The sequence below is a fragment of the Epargyreus clarus genome, unplaced genomic scaffold (genome assembly GCF_041222505.1).
Source record: "Epargyreus clarus isolate Ecla_fem2 unplaced genomic scaffold, WU_Ecla_fem_2.2 ptg000005l, whole genome shotgun sequence".
Classification (NCBI taxonomy): Eukaryota; Metazoa; Arthropoda; class Insecta; order Lepidoptera; family Hesperiidae; genus Epargyreus; species Epargyreus clarus.
Genome location: NW_027332213.1, coordinates 10,206,511 through 10,221,687, shown reverse-complemented (window position 1 = coordinate 10,221,687; position 15,177 = coordinate 10,206,511). Strand labels below are relative to the sequence as shown.

Sequence of the window (15,177 nt, the reverse complement as noted above, 5' to 3'; positions counted from 1 at the left end):
TTAACTATTCTATAACGAATGCCATTCTTTACGTTATACAGAATTACGGAACATAAAAAAATTGCCATACAGGTATTAAAATATTAGTCAGACTTTCACCCATACTAGCCTATAAAACACTTACAAACGGTGCGTCCATAAAATTTTATAGTAGGATAATTATCAAGATTCCTACCGGTATAGTGTGATAAAGTTTATTGATCGTTATAACGAGTGCCGAATCAAATTTTTGAGTGCCGTGACTGATTGAACAGATTTGATACGGACTCTAAACAGTTGTGATTGACTAAGAATAATTAAAAAGTAGCGACTTTACCACTTAAGACATTCTCAGGGTAATTCTTGCTTTTTAATATTTTAATGGTCGTATAAATAAAATATCTGTCAAGTAGACACATGTTACAGGTGTAGAAAGAAGCATATCTACAGATAAAATCTTATTATATTTTGTGCACATATTTATAAGGCATTGGTAAGTACAGGTTTACTGTTGAGTAAATCGAAACAATCAAACAATTAACTATAGGATTATCTTAACGCAATAATAAAGTTAATGACTCTTATTGTGATAAATATGTTAGAAATCATGCATAACTTTGTAAAAACGAAAATTACCTGAGTAGAGAAAAACGCGTTGAAGTTAGAATTGCTGGCTAATTGGCGATAATCAAAGATCTGCACGAGTTACTGTGGAAACAATGGAGACAACGAAATACTAGCCTGTTTTATGTGAGACCTGCACTGGGACCAACACGATTAACCGACTTAGTTTAAAAGAAGACACATTGTTCTGTAGAACGCTAGTTTCGGCACGAAGCACCCTATATCAGCGAAATAATATCAAAATATCCTAAACGCTTCCACAATAACTACCCTTATTCCCTCCACAAAAGGTTCAAGGCATTTTTAATAAAACACGCCATCTGCGGAAAGGTGTTTATGAAAATTATCCTTAAGGTAGAAGGAATAAATATTAGATTGGTGTGCGGAAAAATGGGATTTTTGCATCGGATGAAAGGCTAGTGTAGCGGAGTTATTTATTCGCAGTGTATGTTACCGTACGCTGTTTATGTGGAATTAAATATGGTTTAATAGTTTACTAAGAACGGGTTAGCGCCCGCAAAAATTAGCTGATGCAATTTCACTAAAACGATGTAAGCATAAAGTTTATTAGGACGCAATATTTTATAATGTTACGTACCTTTGCACTTTTACACACTTTTAGTAGATTTTGATAGAATAGATATGAATATAATATGTAAGGTTTATATTTATTTCTTTATAAGATTGAAGTGACAATCGAGCGTGCAGTCAACCTGATGGTAAGTGGTCGCTGCTGCTCATGGACGTCTGTAATTAATTCCATATGAAACAGGAGTTCTACCTCAAGCCGGATTCACAGATGCGTGCTACCGCTCAGATATTCGCCTGAGTTGTAAGTAAGTCCAAATTAAAGGGAACATTACGTATATCAACCAGGTAAATAATATATGTAAGGGAATAAAATATTTGTATTAAGTTTTAACTTAATACCTAATCAGTTTATCTGAACAATGTATGCCTAATTGTTATATTTATTTTTCGGTAGCGATTTCCAAGTACGAAACTTGTATGCAAATTGATGGTTAATTAGACAGAGGTACTCTTAAGTTTTTGTATTATCCTCGATATTTTGCGTTGTCTGACAGTGGTGAGCGAGGAATCGTGCAAAATTATTAATCACCAAGCAGTATTCTGTACTAAGGACCGACGCGTATGCGGAGCGAAGCGGTAATTTCGCGAAGTCGACTCGAAAGATATTCACGTCATTAAAAAACGAGCAAAGCGAATTTACGGAAAATTCGGATTTTTGATTAAGTCATTTCGATGTTGTCTTTTAAGCATTAATAATTGCGGATTTTTTATGGACATGTAACTGCCTGCCTACTCAGGAAAGTAGTGAAATTAGTTGGGTTTTTTAGACTTCTACACATAGGTATATTGATATGAATGTGAGTATAAAGATTATGATTTTCTTCTTGTACATTTTTGTTTGTTCATTTTATTTTATATCTAAACAAAAAATATTTATTATTCATTTTCAACAAATTAAACGCTTTATTTATACGACATATAACATATCATTCCTACTTTTAAAAAAAGAAACAATTGTAAATAAAATTTAAAAAATAGTGCTTAGACATAAACAAAGTATTACAATGTAATATTTTACAATGTTTTTATTTACACGCTGTATTTAAGGACCGGTACGACGGAATTGCTGTGCAATTATTTATGATAGTTTAATTAACTGTAATTACTTTGTTATATTACCAGTCTTGATTTTTCCAACTGCCCTTTAGTATGATCGTTGAGGTTTACATAATGAGAGACTCTACGGGATTATTAAAGTAGCATTATGAACAATTTTAATTTCAGGTTACCTACTCTACATAAGTGAAACGATTCTATCTGTGGTGATTCTGAAATTCGTCGTGATATTTTCTACTAAAGCTAGATTTAAATTACACATTTACAATTTCGTTCTCATGAAGTTTCATTAATATTTTCAATTTAATTTTCGAATTTAACTACTACCTAGATATGTTCATGAACTTTTTTTTATAATATTTGTGATTTGATTTTATTCTATTAATAATGTCTATTTTAAACTCGGAGCTGGATCTTGCCTCGGTCAACAAATTAGTTTGTCAATTCAGCGAGGTAATGCTGCTAGTATCTTGGGTACACTTCCACGGGGCAGCGATTTGGCGCATTTATTTTATTTATAAAATTTTAGTGTTAATTGTATTAGTTTTATTTTATTTTAAATAGTGTTAAATTGTTTTTTTGTTTAAATTTATATTGTTGTTAACAGATTAAATCATAATTAACTTAAATAATACAGGAATATAATGTTTAAACTCTACAAATCATATATTTGATTGATATAATACCAATTAAACCTACCTAATACCTACGAATACAATGCTAGAAGTTTAATGTTTATAGGATAAAAGCAACAGTATAGCTCCCGACACACCTTGCAATGGCCGGATAGCCTAAAAACCTCCCGCGGCCGGCCGACATGTAGTGTGTAATAATACTTTTTTACCTATACTCCCCGCTTATTAATACGATGCATAATACGACACCACTCCCTACACGTGTAGGCGAGTGTGTGCGTCTTGTTTGAAGGTACAGTTTTTGTAATTTGGTGGCATGTAGCTAATGAATGATGGCGGCGTTTCCTTTGTAATTTACTTTTGGTCTTAAGAAGTACAGGTGATCTTAGATGTATAGAATAATTGTTTTTTCTTATTTTGACGTGAATGGTAAATTTACGCAGGTATGATTGTTAACCTTTTAAAAATTATTGTTAATGAATAAATCATTTACTCAAAGAAGTTTCATATATTCATTCGAAATAAGAGTGGATGGTAATGCCACAAGGAGACATGTTTTTAATAGTAATGGTCACTTTTTCAGTGCCTAGGTGAGTGCAATCATTTTTGATGTGTTAAGTAAAACCTGATTTTATTTTAACAATCCCAAAAAAAACTAAAAGTAGAAGTTCTCAGCAAACACAAAGTAGCATTGAAACAATTGCATCTCGATGGAAAGTCACGATTGGAGATAACCAATGATTTTCAATGCAACGCGTAATAACATCGTCCGGGTCAAACTATGGACGGTAAGGTAGCTTTCATTTGATTATTTGATGATACAAAATAACTGGAAGAGATTTATGTAAATTAATAAAAATGAACGAAATCTTTTATCATGTTTATTTATAAGCTTATTATTGTACGCGGCACAGTCCATGTCAAATATAGCACACGGTTAGAACGTAAATATGAAAGAGATGCCCACGTGATATCGTATATCGTATTAGCAAAATATACGAAATTTAGTTTGTTTTGCTAGTTTACTATTTTGTTACGATTTTTAGGACTCATTCCTTTTTTTAATACTTAAGGTAAGATTTACCTTAATGCCGATGTGTAGCACAAGTTATACAACGAGAAAATTTTGTGTTCTAAATTTTATTGTTATTTAATTTCATAAGTTATTTCCTACAAAAACACCTGATTTGGTACATTTAATCTGTAATGAAGATTCTTTCTTGTGTTTATTATTAAAGTACTTCAGTGTGCGATGAACACGAAGATAATTTATTTTATTGCGTCATTTAAATAAAATCAATGTCGAGATAAAATCATTCTCTTAATTTATGGGAATTCAGAGGCCATATGCCTACATATTATGTAAACAATATTATATTAACTACCTACTACAATATTATTTTATAAATAAGAACAGAACATAATATTTTTATGTTATACGACAATTTCACAATAAATTTAGCGAACAACAATTTTATGACTACTTCACGTTGTACTTAGTTCTATTAATAAGTACCTATAAATTATTATAGGCTTAACATTGTTTTTATTTTCCAGATCGTCCACAGAAAGGATGTCTCGAAGATTCGTCGACGTCCAAGGATGCACACAAAAAGAAAGTTCACGCACACTTAGCTGTCGGGATTCATATTTATCACTTCACAGCTGTACACCTATGATCGATCCTTATCCAAGATGGCCGCCGGCGCGCCGCGAACAGGCGGGAAACATGCGTATGCGCACCTCCTCCGCTATAATGCAACCGACCCGTCAATCTACACATTTTAAATTTGGAATATTGGTCTAATTTTACATCAAAAATCTCCGAACGCAATAACCGTTACACAACGAACGTGCTTGCCGGTACGCGATTTTCGCTTAACTAAAAGTTAAAAAACTTAAGCGTATTCAAAACTTGAAAGCCATAAAACATATCTCCCCCATTATTAGTTTATGGGCTGCGACTGTTACGGGGCTATTATGTTATTTTTGTGTGTATCGGGTGTTTGTTTTGATTGTGTGCGGTGGACGGACGAACCAATTTGGAGAACCATTACAACGTTTCTATTGAGTCCGGGTACAATCTTTTATGAACTGTTATTATTCAAGGTCGCACGCTTAGTGACTGTTCGGGGTAATTCTTTCTTTACAAGTGACGCAAGAATAAATTACTCAGTTTAAAGAAACACTACTTTGTTTTGTTTTATTGTATGGCATTTTAGAATAGACTTTTCGAATTGAACAGTTCTAAATATAAGTAGTTTCCAATAATATCATCGGGCAGTACGTATAAACCTACCTACGAAACAATACTTAATTTAATACTATATACCTACTAAGAAATAATTATAGTTAATCAACAACAGGGAACGAAATTGTATTTTTGTAATGCACGATTTAAAATGTATCTATGAACTTTACGAAGGAAATATAAAAAAATATTTTATCTATAACATAAAGGTCGTATATTACTCAGTGCAAGTTTCTAGTACAAGTGCATATAGAGCAATAATTCTCACATCGACTGTTCTGCATCGTGATGCTGCAAACGTAAGCATAACGTAGTAGAGCTGGTAGAGCACACTTGTTGGCAAAGCTCGTCACTCACGGACGCGTTCGCATTCTCTAACTCAGAAATATCTTCCACTTCTCTATGTAGGTACTTGGTATGTACATAGATACATAGTTGTATACACACTCATACATGTTTACCTTCACAGTAATGTGTAGTCCAATGGTATGTAACGTAGATTACACGATAAAAATAAATTCATTAAATACATATAAAAATATTATCGAACTTAACGAATATTTTTGATAAGATAAAGTAGACATCGTTAGTAAAATACTTAAGATTTTTTTTGTAAATTATAAAATTAAACCATTTATGAAATAGGTACCTAATATACATCTATAATCAGTAAAGTACTAATTGAATATAGTTTAGACTTTACATAGTGTTGCATGTTCGACTTATCCTGTGAAGTAGAGCAAGCTCCTTGGCGGGCGACAGTAGGTACAGACTCATCAACTCATGTCTACTCATTATCAAACTTCAAATTCTTTGTTTTAAGTAGCTATGGCTACTTTTAATTGACATTTCACGATTGTTTTTTTTTTAATTAAAAAAAAATTAAACGCAAAATATACAATTATAACATTGTAAATTATACCGAAGAAAAATATTATAACTTATGTTACGATTTAACAAGGTATTGCATGAAGAAAGTCCTTAATTTTAAAGCAAACATTTATCATACTACACGTAAACAAGTAATAAGTAGAGCAAGCTCCGACTGAAGCCCATGACTCACGGAGGCGCCCGCATTCTAACGTCAGATGCTTCAAACTGACTCTACGTAGAGTCGTAGTTTATTTTGTATAAATTCTTGAATTAGAAATATTGTGTTTTCTTTCACGCTACAGTAATTTATAAATAAAATTTGTTTGTTTTGCTACATTTATTTTATGTGGTAAGTCTATTTTTGTAAAATTCTATTGTATTAAACATATATTTTTAGTACCTTCTTCGTTTTAGGGATTTATTTTACAGAAATATAATTTTATCAATTTTCGATTATCACTTGGATAACATTGATTTAAATAAAAATTAAACTATATTTATATTATTATTAAACTGTAAATAATGTTTTATATGTACCTATTTACGCTTATTCAAATCATTTTGATTGTAATTCACAGACCGTCCAAAGTTCATTACAAAGTGCAATGTAGAGCAACCTTCTTGGCAACTCTCAGGCTGTACTGTACGCGGATACGCCCGCATTTTGTACTCACAATGGAGCTATGGGTCCGCCGACGGAATCTATTAAAATCTGTTTTATGGAGAAAAAGGGAATTTCACAATATCTAATAGAAAATATAGAGTACCTACCTTACTCTATTTCAAAACATACGCGCGTGGTTCCGCACGTGTTGACTCTTTTGCATAGGTTTGGTAATTTTCTAGCAGTATTTTTTGTTACCTAATTTAATACAGTGAAACCTGGTTAAGTGAGACATCAAGGGACCTGCAATGTCGTTTCACTTATAGAGGTATTCCACTTACCCAGTGTCTCAGATATACAGATATAAATAAATATCTGTCTCATTTACAGAGGGTTCCATTAATAGAGGTGAGAATACAGGTTATTTCAGTTATACAGGTGCGATCATTAAATAAAATAACGTGTTATGTATGTAAATGAGTTTTAATAAAACAATACAATTTTATGTATTTTATTTGTGGGTAGAATAAGAATGAGTAAACAAACAATGTTATCTCAGTTACAGAGGTTTATGCATATAAAATTTACTCGCTGTCTCAGTTATAGAGGTAACTATGATGATAAATCGAAAGAACAAATCCCAGATATAGAGGTTTACCTCGTCCCACTAACAGAGGTAATTCAGTGCCAAAGTGTTGGGACCTCAGCATGAGTTCCAGTTATGGAGGTTTCTCACTTATCCAGGTCCCACTTAACCAAGTTTCACTGTACAAACGTAATTTAACTATGTTTTAGAAAAAATAATATGAGTATACAAATATAACTCGAACGTGTAATTATTCGCTACCTTTTTATATTGTTTATTTGTAGGGTTCATTTCAGGTGGCCCTAGTGTAGACTTTTGTATTCTTTGTACATTTAAGACCAAAATTTAGAGCGTGGACTGCTGACCATGTACCTAATATCAATTAATATCTATCACAAAATATTTAGATTAGAATTTTTACAGTAGAAATTTTTTATCGACTATCCTTTATCCTAAACGTCCTGACAGTTTTACATAAAATTGATCAATCTAAGCATATCAGGTAAACCCAGAGTAAGGAGGTAACATATAAGCTCATGGTCTATTCGCTTAACCGACTACATTATCGCACGTTTTGGATAATTGGACCCAACTTTGCGATCATTATGTTGCTGTTATACGAACATGAAAAATCATTATGAATTCATAGCATATATTATCAAGAATATTCCCTTGTAACTATATTAAGTGGGGAAATTATTGAATTATAAACAACTTTTGTGTATAAATAGGCAATATATTGTCTTCCCTACAACTCCTAACAATCGACCAATTGAAACAAACGCTCTTTTTGAATTCTACTTAAAAAAACAGGCAAAATGAAAGAGTACAGAATATGTTCAAGTAAGCAACTAGGTAGTGATTACAATATCTCATTTCCCTTTAATAAAGGAGCATTTAAAATATTCAGCCTCAAGCGAAATTCAGTCGCCAATTTGGGAACCTGTTTAGAAATTATAGGGTCAGGTTAGACGCTGGGTTGAAGCGAAATTATTGTGGCTACATGCACAGGTACAATGCGATCATGTTATGGTTGAAGTAATATTCGACGCTAATTGTTTTGATTTCAATACCCTTCTGCATTTTATACAAATACCAATTTTTGAAGTTACTTTTGCCACTAATACTTAGCTTAAGATGATTATCTATGTTGATATATGACAAAAAAGATAATTGAAATGATAGGTATCAGTTTAAATTGTTGTGTATTTATCAAAAATACGAAATATTGTTTTAACATCATTTAATAAGTTTCACAATTTATAGACAACCAGATCCTTACATTAATAAAATTAAATTCATTCTAATCTGTGTTTTAAGATTTATCTATCTAATTACTTATTCAAAGCTCGCATACAAGACAGAAAAAGTATAAAACCGGTTAAGCGTAAAATCATGGTGCCTACCGAGTTCCGTTTTAAATCAAAAAAAATAGAAAATTGTAGTGTTCCAAGTCAAAGTAATCATTGACTACTTTGATGGAAAGAGGCACATTTAGTGCAAAAAATAATCTTAGTAGGTACTTACCATAGTACCTACCTACCTAGTATACCTACCATACCTTATCACTAGCTTGTTTAATATATTTTCAAGAAAAGTTGAAAAGAAAATCATGGTACTTCTTTTGATTTTTTTCGCTAATAACGGTAGGAAGACATCAAAGTTTTTCACACAATCATATTTTAAAAATCTGTACATAGGTATCTGAATTATTAATAAATATATATTTTTTATTTATCCTCCTGAAATCTTCAAAATAATACGACAAATATTCATTAATTAAATTTAAACATTATCGCATATTTTTTGTTTTGTCATTTTACTAAGGAACCCTAAATGCCCGTAGAGCCATAAATAAAGTAGACTGAATCTCAAACCGCACACAATTACTTTGAAGGAAATAGATTAATGATTAAATAACTTCATCGAATGTTGTTTTGAATTAGAAACAAATGCAAAAAATGTGTCCTGTTCTATTATTTTTTCTTGCAAAAATTTATGTGGAAAATAGAACTATATTTTCCTTGAATAATGTATTGTTTGTAGCTTAGATAATAAGCGCATGATTCAAGATTGAACAAAAAAATACGTATATCATAAGCGCGATTTTATACATCGACTTATCTACTTAGGTTTGGATATTTCATTTTTTTATCGCAACACTGATAGATATTTTTGCCGCTAACTTTTTTCTGATTTCGTAATTCGTGCATCTACATAATTACTTTTTGCCGATAAATGTTCGAAATGCAGGTACGTATCCGTAAAACTGGTTTACAAAATTTATTTCTTTATTAATTTTGCTAATGTCCGTTTTTATTTTATTAATTGAAGTGTCGTAAATAAACACTAGATAAGGAAAGGCGTATCCAAATTACAAGCAAACGATGCAACTTTATTTTGAAAACTTAATAGAGACAAATAAATTATTAACGAGTTTTTTAATTATAATGCTAAAATAAGCAATGCAAGTAGCGGCATTTCAAAATCTTAACAGGCAGTTAAACTTAGTCAATAATCAGTAGAACTTTGATATATGCAACTACCAAAGATTTAACAAAATACAAGACGTTTTGGTTTTCTTTTTTTATTGTACCTATGGTACAAAATTAAGCCATAGTTACTAACAATTTCTAAATCAGAGCCAAACATTTTAATGACTTTAAACTTTGAATTGGCGTTTCTAAAACCATAGATTAGTAAAAATATAGCATATATAGTAGCCTTGTAATTGAAGGAAGCCACAAAGTGCAGACACATACGTAAAATGGCTGACTGCTTTCCCATTACGTCTCCGACTGTCACGGTGTAATTTACGCAGAACAATGCCGACATATGCAGTTAAGTGATGCAAAACTGGTAAATGTTCTAAAAACTATTTTTTTAAATATTTTTCAAACACAAAAATAGATGACGGTGACAATTTCTATTACCCAAACTAGTTACATTTTATTGTTAGGAGTGAGTAATCTTTACTAATCTATGTCCACACAGACGGGTACTGCATTTTTATTTTGACGTATATGATATATCTAGGTATATTTGATCAAAGTGCGAGTAGGTGCGGCGAGTCGCAACTTCCAGCCGGTCATGCGGCCCACGACCGCGGCCTTGTATTGTTTTCGCGGGCGTTGCGTGAACCCGAGTGAAATATGGCCGACAGTTTGACTACTTATTTTAGTTAGTTTTATTTTTTAGGCCGACTTACTTAATTTTATCAAGTCGCATGAGTTATGGGGGTCGGACCACACGCGCGTGTTAATTACAAGGATAATCTTTTGTGACGTAATGTGGTAAGGGACAGACACTTAACCAGTGTTCAAAGTTAGTTCTTAGAGATAGTAACACATCTGTGGCCGATCTCAAGAACTATCACTCGGTCTGGGATTCATTATAGATATCAATGGACGTCAGGAGACAATTGGTGTAATGCATGCTCCTTTGCCACTTCTACGTAACAAATTGTAGCGTCTCGAGTTCAATTTCAAATATTTAAGCTCAGTACTCTGTTTCCAACAAGAAACACATTTATGTCCTATAGGAGCTAATATCCTTTTTAATTATTACCTATTCAGTAGTAGTAGTAGTAGTCGTTTAGGAGCTTGTATGCATAAATTATTATCTTTTATGATAACATAAATTAAGATAGTAATACAATGTGATTTAAACTCTTATTTCGTTTAAGTCATAATTATTATATCTCTCTTATAAGATTCTGCTTAGTACTTTGTTAAACTATTAGAATGATTAATTGGGTATTACGATAAACTTATTCAGAGTTAGGAAGTAGTTAAAATTACAAGAGGATATTACATATAAAATTGTTAAATCCTACAAAACCTTTATTTAATACGCTATCACAGTGACCAGAATTTGAAATTATCTTCTCGTTGCTGTAGAATCATCTGTAGAAAATATAGCAATTAATGCTATAATTTGGTAATTTCAGTTAAAATTAATTTTCTTCTAAACTTCTGACTTTTTTCAGTTTCCTTCCAGCATCCAGTGATTACGATCAAGTCATTAGAAGTCATCTGTTGTGTGGTGAGGCTTTAGTTAATAATAATGCGCCCAAACTAGATCGGGCCGTTGACCCGGGCGGGCGTTGCGGCGCGGGCGCTCCGAGCCGAGAAGCGCTAAAATGCTGCTGTGCATGCAGTAACCCATGCATGGTGCATCCGAAATAAATACTAAAATTATTCTGGGATTTTAATATTATTAAAATAAACTTTATGATTAGCGAGACTCTCATGTGAAGTTTTATTTATTTCTGATTTGCATTTAAGTTGCTTATGTAGACTTTGTATTATTACGTATTTTGAAACGAGATTAAATAATTTTCCCTGTTAAAATTCGTTTAATTATGTATTATTAAAACTATTTTTTTTATTAATATGATTGTTGTATGAAACGTTATTACAGTATTCAGTAAAATGGTAATTATTATTTGTATACATACACACTAAACACTTTGATCATATTTTTAAATCAAAAAAAAGAAAGCAGTCCATGTTGCAATTCATACTCACTATGGAACGGACATCTGTAATTACAAGAAAAGTGGAGTTCTCAATGAGGTTGCTACCCCTGAGGGCTACTCGTCTAAGTTTTTCGCTTTACCACACCCTTCGAACCAGAATACAGTAGCACTTATTACTACTGTAACAAAACAGATATAAGTGCTATTGGGGTGCTTCGGCAGTTGATTAGAATGACGTTATTTATAATTTATTAGTAAATAATAACACAACATATTAAAATTAAAAAGAATTTTATTTTGCATCTAGGTATCTACCCAATTCTGTACCTACTCGTATTATCGTTTATATGACGAATGAAACCAAGTTGGATTATGCTAATACATTTTTTATCTAGAAAAGTGATAACCCTGTATATCAATTTAAATGGAATATTGAATTTCAATAATGCATCGCCTGATGCACTTTGCCCTTATGTAAGCAATTATAACTCTGGAACCTAATAAAATGTAGTCTATAAATTAAGATCCATTTCATATAAAAATATTTTTTACTGAACTTTCATTGCATTTGTCCTTAACTGATATTTTTATAGTCATAAAATAAATATTTATAATGACAATATACATTATCAGGGCTCGTAAGTCAATCAACTCGTAAAGATAAATGTGGAAATAACCACACCTCCAGTGGAAAAAAATATGAAATTATCTTTGAAATGTTTATTCACATAAATTGAAAATTACTGTCTATTTCATTCCACTAATTAATATTATCTTGCTGTATATTTATTATTATGACTTCTTTTTCTCAACAATAAGACAGAGCATTAATCAATTTTATGATAAATGCGAGACTTATAATAAAATAAGTAATTTAATATCATACAAAACTGTACAAACAAGTCAATTTATAGCTACAAATAATGAGTCAGACAAATTTTATTTTAAAGTGTAAAGGACTCCTCTGCTTTAAATTCGTTTTAAAGTATTAAATAATATTAAAGCACCTATTAAACATCTACTATTTTGTATTCATTTTAGGTGACTTTTAATGTCCAGTAACATTAACGAAATATGTTAAGTAAGATATATCATATAGATAACCGTAATAACTTTAGATTTTTAGTACCTATGTACCTCCTAAAAAAATTTAACTACTGGAAATAAAATGTATGCCAAATTACATTACCCCTAATAACAATAAAAAAAAAGAATGGCAGTAATTATTTCATTTCACTGGCGTTAATATGGTCTGCTAACTCAAATAAGACTTATTGAATTCAGGTTTTTGCTCAAGTCATGTAATAATCCAATTGGGCCAAGCAACATTTTAGAGCCTCTACTATTGGAAAGTATTTCTACGGTGGTTTTGGGTTGTGTACCGTTAATTAGTTTCTTCCTTCTTTTCTTTTCTACGTTAAAAAGTTTTGTAATCATTACGTTTGATTAACAAAATATTATTGTTACACTACCTAAGTGATTAATAAATTGTATAAAAACGTCGTGTTTGCGATTTTTCTTTTTGTGTCATTTTGGTAGAGCTTATTAGATCATACTGGATAAGAGAAAGGGTATTTATAAAATTGACTTACCTGCTATGGCCATCCAAGGGTAGAAGGTGTGATTGGTGGGTTGGTGTTGAACTGGTTGTGCTGCGGCTGCTGCTCCTGGAAGAGCGCATTGATTTCCCCAGGGGAGGGCTCGACCGGGGCTCGACGATTCGCTGTACCGAGCTTCAGGGGTGCAAGCTGCGGGCCTCACGAGTGCCCCCAAGCTGGAGCCCCAGGCTTCCTTGCCTCCATAACCATTCTGTTGTTCACTGCCAGCCTTGGAGCAGTCTGCCTTAGCATATTGTTGCTCTCCCGCGTAAAGCTTACACGCAGCTGCCACCGAGGCATCGTAGGGCGAGTCCTGCGGCCGCGGCTGGTGCAGAGCATGAGGCTGGGCGTACGTCAACCCCAGGGGAAACCCTCGATACTGGTCGCCACCGCCGCCACCCTGGTGCACGCCGTGCGCTCCGTAAAAGCCACCCTGCTCGAAGTAGGAGTTCATCGTGAACGGTCACCGACACTAACGTCACTCAGTCAGGGAACACTTATGTCATCGCGGCCCCCCGCGCCGTGATAACGCGACCTCCGCCGTCACTCCGAATGTGGACCGAGTGAATATTGACTTTATTAATTTTATTGGCTATTAAACGTCACTCGAGCGTCATAATGGGCTTCGTCGGCGATAAAGGCCGGTCGACGCGTGTTTACTTTTTACGATTATTTTACGAGTGCGAGGCGCGTGCCGCGGGTTTTACGAGTTTTTAAGCGGTCCCGCGTGCGGCGACGGCTCGTCTCGCGCGTCACGTGCGAGCGGTTAGTTTCGTTTCAGTTTTCAGTGGACATGTGCGGAGACGTGCGTGTGTCGCGAGCGAAGTTTGAGATCGCGTGCGGCGGGAGCGCGACTGGGTGCCGGACGACCGGCGCGGCTCGGCTCACGCAGTCTACTGCTGGGCGCCTGAGCGAAGCGGCCACGCGCGCCGCCCCGCGCCCGCCTGCGATCGCAACACCACCGTACGTTCCGTCCCCTTTTCGCTAATCACTATAAATATTATCAGTTACGCTCTCTTTTCCCTCTCTTATCACTACTCCTGAAACACGTGGCGAGCCTCTCGCCTCACCGAAACTTATCAACACTACTTGACTTCTGCAACTCTCTTATCTCTGCCGACGACGATTCGACGACTTGAGATTGTTAGTAAATTTTTGATAATCTCAAAAATGATAAATGATAATGATACTATACTACTTAATATTTTTTTCCCGCCTAAGGTGCTCCGCTCTGATAATAAGCAAAAAACACCAACAAAAGCTCAATAATGATGTTGCCACTGAAAAGTTAAGCCGCAAAAGTCGTAAACTCATAAACGTACAATTAGTGAAACGGGCCAGTAAAGAAAAGATTTTACAACCACTCCTCGGTCGGGCCACAATGAGCGCGCAGTATCGTAACAAGGTGCTGAATAGAGTGAGAAGTCGTAAAGATGATTATTATTTCTTCTACTACCTGTTTTTACGAGTGGTGTTTCCGTCTCGCTCGCGCTAAACGTAGCGTCGATCTCCGAAGTGGGACGGTGAACTATTTGTAGAACGCGTGTAGGGCAGACGGCGCAGGGTGACGTATAGCCGTCTCTGTCTACAGTAAGGCGCGTGCAGACAAGCCACACTATCGAAGGGTAAACAATGGCGCATTATCGCAAAAGCAGTTGCGTCCAAATGAAGTCATCAAACGAATGAATGGCGAGAGCCTACCAGGAGACACGGTCGCATTTTTATTGCACACTGTTTAAACAAATATTTGCCGATAAAAGCCCGGGTTAGCCGTCGATATTTTATGGCGCGTAATTGGTCAATTTAAAACTAGATGTCATTTCCTGTGCTGGTTTTTTTGCCTTATAAAAATCTAGATTGCGGCGTAGTTATCGATTTGATTTGTGATGTGTTGTAAGCT

At 34.0% G+C, this 15,177-nt stretch overlaps 1 protein-coding gene and 1 long non-coding RNA gene across 3 annotated transcripts in view; one reads left to right on the top strand and one right to left on the bottom strand.

The window, feature by feature from the left end:
* The window catches only part of LOC140742278 (uncharacterized), a 70,355-nt gene extending 65,263 nt beyond the window's left edge, over window positions 1-5,092 (top strand). For both annotated transcript variants that reach the window (XR_012102262.1, XR_012102261.1), the window contains one exon: window positions 4,443-5,092. This is a non-coding gene — a long non-coding RNA (uncharacterized LOC140742278). The remainder of the gene's footprint in view (window positions 1-4,442) is intronic.
* The window catches only part of Ubx (ultrabithorax), a 160,685-nt gene extending 146,525 nt beyond the window's left edge, over window positions 1-14,160 (bottom strand). The window contains exon 1 of the mRNA XM_073073135.1: window positions 13,272-14,160. Coding sequence (XP_072929236.1) covers window positions 13,272-13,731 — 460 coding nt within the window. The 5' untranslated portion in view covers window positions 13,732-14,160. The remainder of the gene's footprint in view (window positions 1-13,271) is intronic.
* Window positions 14,161-15,177: the final 1,017 nt, after the last annotated feature.